The sequence below is a fragment of the Anticarsia gemmatalis genome, chromosome 15 (assembly GCF_050436995.1).
Source record: "Anticarsia gemmatalis isolate Benzon Research Colony breed Stoneville strain chromosome 15, ilAntGemm2 primary, whole genome shotgun sequence".
NCBI lineage: Eukaryota > Metazoa > Arthropoda > Insecta > Lepidoptera > Erebidae > Anticarsia > Anticarsia gemmatalis.
In genome coordinates, this window is record NC_134759.1 from 2,618,668 (window position 1) to 2,626,088 (window position 7,421).

At 35.8% G+C, this 7,421-nt stretch overlaps 1 protein-coding gene across 2 annotated transcripts in view; it reads right to left on the reverse strand.

Annotated features, from left to right (window-relative positions):
* Window positions 1-6,478, reverse strand: part of LOC142978755 (uncharacterized) — a 331,498-nt gene extending 325,020 nt beyond the window's left edge. For both annotated transcript variants that reach the window (XM_076123311.1, XM_076123310.1), the window contains exons 1-6: window positions 5,867-6,478; window positions 5,124-5,184; window positions 2,833-2,896; window positions 2,240-2,627; window positions 1,601-1,747; window positions 62-1,174 (exon numbers count right to left, since the gene is read on the reverse strand). In XM_076123311.1, the coding sequence (XP_075979426.1) occupies window positions 62-1,174; window positions 1,601-1,747; window positions 2,240-2,627; window positions 2,833-2,896; window positions 5,124-5,184; window positions 5,867-6,166 (2,073 nt within the window). In that variant the 5' untranslated portion in view covers window positions 6,167-6,478. The remainder of the gene's footprint in view (window positions 1-61; window positions 1,175-1,600; window positions 1,748-2,239; window positions 2,628-2,832; window positions 2,897-5,123; window positions 5,185-5,866) is intronic.
* Between the last annotated feature and the right edge of the window lie 943 nt (window positions 6,479-7,421).

Below are 7,421 nucleotides of genomic sequence, written 5' to 3' on the forward strand. Positions count from 1 at the left end.
TACTGTTTGTAATTAAAGATACTTGCTAAGAATTATAATACTAAAAAAATACAATACCCACATTCACAAACTGCACCGATAATGAATTGGTTTGCGGTGTCATAGCCATAGGCGCGGAGACATGGCCCGCGGCGTGTACAGGCGTCTGAACATTCGATCTATAGTTCACTGATCCAGCTGCGCGCATCTGTCCAGCCGCCTGGATAGGTCCGGCCGCATGCATCTGACCAGCCGCCTGCATAGGTCCAGCGGCCTGCATATGTCCGGCTGCATGCATCTGACCAGCCGCTTGCATCATCCCACCAGTTTGCATCGGACCAGCCTGTTGTCCCATTGAGTGCATTGGCCCTGACATCTGCATCGATCCAGCCGTGTGCTCACCCCACCCAGCTGCTTGCCAACCAGATATCACCTGTCCAGCGGTTTGCATGGATCCAACGGTTTGCATAGGTCCAGATGCATGCATTTGATTGGTCTGGATCGGTCCCGGTGAATGCATAATTCCAGCAGCTTGCATGGGTCCCTGCATATTCTGAGGTCCCGAAACCGTAGCAGGTCCAAGGGCTATGTAATTTGCAGTCGGCACAGTTGCCGGTCCAAAATTACCACTTATTTGTGCTTGAGGAACACACGAAGCAGGCCTAGAAGCCATACGTCTCATTGGAGAGTTCTCTGAAGAAAATTGACCATAGTTTTCTTCCGTTTGCATCGTTGAATCTGCAAATCCTCCTGGTATTTGATAATCTTTAGAAGTGGAGGCGACGTTCAAATGACGGTTAACTACATCTTTTGATGCATTAGCTAGTGAAAGGTTTTTTCCATTGTCCGTACCAATGGCGGCATCTGAACTATCTTTATTTTCCTCACTTACATAATAATCTTCCGCATGTTTGATCTCAAACGATCCAGCGTTTTTAGAAGCCAAAGCCATTAAATCTTCGTCGTCACTTTCACCGTCTTTCAAGAACATATTTGTGTTGATCGAAGAATTTTGGTTGTTAGTATAATTTTGGTACTGTTTTTCGATGTCTCGAATTGGTTTTCCTTGCAAACCTAAACCGGTGCCTATGTTGGACAGGCCGTTGGGCAAAATGATATCATCTGGGGACTTATTCAACATGGCCACTTTGAGTATTAGTCCGTAATACATTTGCCCGTTCAGCAATGAAACCGCCTGGAATATAAACTTTTAATAACTAACTTATTCTTCATTGTCATAATTTGTGCTTTTCTGAGTTAAAAGAAACGAGTTTTCAAACGAGCGGTATGCATACAATGCAATTAAAAGTTACATGTATATGTTAATACCATCATTTCTTAATTTCCTTATAAAAATCAACACCTAGACTAAATAAAATATGTTGTCGCGAGGATTGCATTAACGTTTAAACAATCTAAACAAGTAAATACAGCAACACATGACACAGTGAAATCACAACTGATCCTACAAAATACAGAAAAAACACAGCCACAAAACACAGTTTATTTATTGAAGAAATTTCCGTTACCGTCCTTTTAATGTACTAGTACTTAATCAATTAAAAAGTAATCGTCAAAGCTATTTACTTATAAAGTACCTGTAAAATTATTTTCTACATACCTGTACAGCTTCTAACGGGTGGCTATACTTGACAATGGCGAATTTCTTGAAATTATCAGGCGACAAGTTCTTATGTACCACAGAACATAATATGACGTTACCAGCCAACTCCATAACGTCTCTTAACTCCGATTTATCGCATCTGAACTGTTAAAAGAAGGTCATGTTATCTTAAGAGTCAGTAATAAATAATAAAAAATAATTTCTAGGGTACTAGATTCAGCTCGCGGTGTAAATGATAAAAAGTACCTATTCTGTGTGTTAATTTTGGTTATAAACTATCTATGTATAAAATTTCATTAAAATCTGTTTAGTAGTTGTTTTGTGAGAGGGTAACAAACGTAGGTACATATACCTCACAAAGTTCTAATAAGGAGTAGTTCTACGAATTCTCGTATTAGATTTTCTGTTTAATATTATTGGTAATGAGATGAAAATAATAGTTTCCAATAGGATATTGTCAATATTTTTCTGTCGTCCTTTTAAACACAGTTCTTTTTATTAAAAAAAAAACAAGTATTCATGTTACAAATGTCTGAATATCACATTGAATTTGTACTTTGAATTTACATTAGTTTAAATAAATATTTTCTTAATCAAATATTAATTTTACATATGCAATTAACTAAATCGACTTACGTTAGTAACTCGAACCCATTTATTGATAGGTGGTGTGATATCCAGGGACTTAAGAAACGAAGGTTTTAAACCAAACGTGCTGGAATCTGGATTCAAGCTAGTCTGGCAAGCATGATCTGATTTCTGGTTATTTGGCCCAGGACCATCTTCTTTCGAGCCGTTCAGGCTAGGATCATCTGGCTTCTGGCTATTTCGTCCAGGGCCATCTGTTTCCGGGCCGTTCAGGCTAGAATCGTCTAGTTGCGCGGCGCTCAGGCTAGAATCATCTGGATTCGCGCTGTTCAGGCTAGGATCATCTGGGTTCGCGCCGTTCAGGCTAGAATCTTGGTTGGAGCCTATTGGGACAGGATCTGGCTCCACAGGTCCATCCGATAAGGACTGCCGTTTACTAAAATAAGTATTTACGTGTAACTTTCATGAATGATAAGGAATTTTCCCATATAGATAGCAATGTAGAAAAGTAAATATTACACAAAAACAGTATTTAGGTATATTATAGTTCAAACATTTGCTCATAATAAAAATCATATTGTAAATTATACTTAAATGCATTCCATCAATGTTTTGTAACTAAAAACCAAAGAAAATCTTACCGTTTGTTAATTGCTTCGTCATCTGTAAGAAGCTCTATAATTTTTGCGTACGTCGCCATTTGTGCTAAACAAAACAACAATAATTTATAACTATGAATAATTCATTTTATTATATACTAGAGGCCGCCCGCGACTTCGTCTCCGTGGAAACCCTTCCCGTGTAAATCCCGATCCTTCGGCAACTCAGGGATAAAAAGCCTATGTGTTATTCTGGGTCTTCAGCTACCTATATACCAAATTTCATCATAATCGGTTCAGTAGTATTTGCGTGAAAGAGTACATACATACATGCATATATACATACATACATACATTCTCACAAACTTTCGCATTTATAATATTAGTAGGATAACTATTGAGCAACGTAGACTACGATGGCGCCTCTGTCGGCGAGCTGCGGAACTAAAAATAGCAAAAATGTATCAAATACATATTCCTTTAATAATTACTTAACAACAATTTATTATAGTATTATTGCTCCTAATACAAGCTCACATAATTTGATTACTAGTGGACTCTAATTCTTATTATGCATAAAGAATCATCAATTTTAACTATCATTATTATATATGATATTATATATGATCAATTTTTAACTATCATTATTATATATGATCATGAAAATTAAATTTTAATCGTGTAGGTACAATATAATACGACTTAGGAAGTAGATCAAGCTGGGCATATCATCACGTTTTATACTATATTTAAAATCACTTTAAACAGACTATAACTGTACGAGAGCTATTATTTTGATACATGTTACAACAAAAACTCTCTCTCCGAAAGCATCAATTTCACTGTAACAGACTATCCACAGTACCTATAATTTCCCTACAGGTTCTCTAGAAATCTCTCTACCATAGAGATTCTACTTATTCAAGGTATTCTGTAAGTATCGACCAGACTATTGGCCAGTACGATACTCTTTCAAGATAAATCTTGTTTCTGATAAAAACATTTAAAGTCAAACAATTTCCATATCGCAGCCGGAGTATTTATACTCCAAGCGGTAACGAAACCATAGCGAGTTTTAATTTTTCTACTAACGCCATCTATCGAGCCTTGAGACAACTTTTGCCGGTTTGAAAATTAAATATTATGCTGTTGAAGAGTACATACTTGTGTAAGACATATATAAGATCACGCCTACCTCCCATCATAGGGGTAGGCAGAGACCATATGGACAAGGGTAGGCAGATATATTCAATATTTAAGTGTGAGATGATATATGCTTTTAGAAGAAAATATAGACCTAGGTAGAGTAAGCATCAAAAATATGTATGCAAGCAAGAACTTTCACATCTCGACAATCATTTTATTAAATGAAAATAAAGAAACTTCTAGTGTTTTTAACATAAAGAAACTTTCGCATTGCATGTTTATTATATATTAGAATACGGGAAACAGTTGTTAGCTAGTGACCACAGCCAGTGCAACCTGCGTCAAAACATCAGGCAATCTAAGGTAAACTGCGTGTTCACGTTAACTCCTGTATTCTTACATACCTATAATAAATAGTGTACACTATTATTTTCATGATGACTGTAACAATTTTAATAAAGAAATAACACACACAGCTCTATCTTAAATAATTATGTACCAATCATTTAAAGAGGTTATCACAACCTAATTTTAACTTTCCCTTCTCAAGTGCATGACAAATCTAGAAAAAATGGCCACTAAAGTGATACATTTTTTTTTTATTGATAACAGTCTGACAACTTATTATAGAGCCTTGGTGTACACATTGTGTGTTGCTGTTAATAATTCTGTGTATTTCTAAAATAAAGTTACTGTATTAAACAAGCCACCATCAGCTGCTTTAGATTGAAGTTGTTCTTAATTTTGAATTTTGTTTACAGTTAATCTTGCATAGTACACTCTCTACTAAGTTGTTGGACCATATTAGTAGTTTTACTGAAGCCTACATTGAAAGTCATTGTGCTGAAAATTCACATTACTATGTACAGTGTATATTTCTTTTAAAAGACAACATTCGCACTCGGTTCTGCCTTTTGTGTCACCGGGACTTTTACAAACAATGGATACAAAGAATAACAAATGTGGAAACAACTATTTGTAGAACACAAAGGATAATTGGTATGGGAATCAAACATGAGGGACTGCAAAATCAAGGGAGAAGCACTTCCTCAGCAATGGGACACAGAAACAGGCTCAATAAAAAAAAATGGGAATCGAACCCACAACCTCCCATCGCAATAGAAGTGGTGTGGCGGCCTAAACCAATGAGATGTAATATGAAGCAGAGATAAAGGTTTAGCACTTACCAGCGCTCAAAAATGGTCTCCTTTCTGCAGATACTTCCTCTACTATTCTAACAATAGCTTCCTGAAATTATAGCATCAGTATAAATAGTTAACCCGCAGTGTCAACACGTGTATGTTTCTATTGTAACCAAATAACTGATAAATATACATATATACTTCTAAGTGCATATTTATATAGACGCTCAGAATATGCTCATCACAAAAATTATAAAATTTTTAGAGATTTGGCAAATTACGGTTTTTATGCAGTAGCAGGATGTTGTACTTAATAAAATTTAAAAATAACCCATCACTGTCCCATTGATGGGTACTGCTCTTTCTAGAATGTGTAAAGGTTTGGGCCTCGAGCTCACTACACTTAGTATCTACAGTTTGGTGACTCAATATTCCTTCAAGAACTCTCAGGCATGCATGTTTTCAACAACATGAAACTTTAAAAATAGGTATAGCTTGCATGCATTATGTTCAAACTAATGAACCATTCACAATGCGCTATCACTACTTAAATTAAGTTTAATTGATGAATCTACTCATCTACTTCTTATAATATTCTTATTGGAAATTCTCTACCGTGATAACATATTTACTATTTTAAGATTAGCTGATAATAGTTTACTATTTTAAGGTCTAACATAGACAAAGATGCTTCATTTAATCAACTGCAAGCTGAGTTAATTCCTACACATGCAGATTATACAGCAGAGGTCTGTAAAAAAATTGAACCGTTATCGGTCATAACCTACCGGATCATCCTCAACACATTCAGCAGGGTTATTTGGTGGCGAACATTGTACACCAGAAGGACCGGCAGCATCCAAGTTATTATTATCATTGTCTGATGTTTCGCGCGCTTTTTTACTAGCCATTTCTTCAGGTGTTAGTTTCCTCTTTACCCCTGAAGCTTGATTTTGCAACTGAATCAATCTGATCGACGGCCCAGGAGAACTAGGAGGAGATTCTTCTTCGTCCCGCTCGATTTTAATTGTTTTCGCAGAATTAATAAATCTGCCATAGCCGTTCCATATTTTACTATCTTCATCCATTGTTATATACGCTTTTAACTAAGTAGATCTTAGAGTTACTATTTTGATGCAAATATTCACCGTTTACTGTTTATTAATATAGTTTTAAATAGATATATAATCAATCTAAATCTAAACTGAATAATATTGGAGTTTCAGACAAGATATTAACTGCACTACTAAATAAGAAATGGTTTGTTAGCTGGATTTTAAAATAACTTTGTGTGATGAAATTTATTGGCACGATTCTATGGTAAAATATTTGTTACTTCGACTGTTTTTAAACGTTTTGCAATAGAACAGCGGTATAAACAAAGTTTTTCATGACAGCCATGTTTGACCTTGCAATTTGCATATTGATCGCGCTCATGCGCTGTCGCCTGCTTGCTACACGTTCCAGTAGCACCTACTAAACGCATAAATTGACTATTTATATTTACTGAAGTAATTACATTTGTCTTTTTTATATATTATTAGTAATTGAATTATTACGTTAGTGTTTATACCATTGCGTATTTATATTAAATTTTAATGATAATAAAATACATTACAGAGATTTAGGTGCAGGTGTGTAGGCAGTACCTACTGAGTTAATAACTTAGTAAGAGTGGGTAGCTACGTTAGTTGGTCATTAATTGACTCTGCGTCGCATTCTATAGTGTATGCGACCGCCGCGCAGAGGTTCGAATGGGTTGGGTTCGAATCCTACCCGGGTCAAATATTTGTGAGATAAGCACGAGTATCTGTTTTGAGCCTCGTTGTGATTATATATGTTTAAGTTTGGATTTAAATTCAAGTGTAGAAGTATGTTTATCAGTTATTTGGTTACCCCAATACAGACTCTTCTTATTTTGGAATCGAATGACCGTGTGCGAGTTGTCCAATGATATTTATATTATAATTTATTTTTCATTTTCCACGTTGTATTTAGAGAGCTTATGCGTAGATAGGTATTACAACCCTACACTCGCTATACTGATATACCTCGCCGACATGACATTATTGAAAATCTGTGTCGTCCAGGTGCACTCCATATTGGAAGCGCTATATTGTAAAATAAGGTTTTCGTCGCTTCTGAAAGGAGGAGGATATTTTTAATTCTTAAGCTATGTTTAGTCAATGTCGTAACTGCAATAACAAATTGGCCAGATTTTAATAACCCCGAGTCATAGTGGATCCCGAACTGAGACAACCGCGAAGGTCCTGATTTATGATCTAGGCACCTACTCGTACGATGATCTACTGATAAGTATCTATACTAGGTATCTGAAAATAT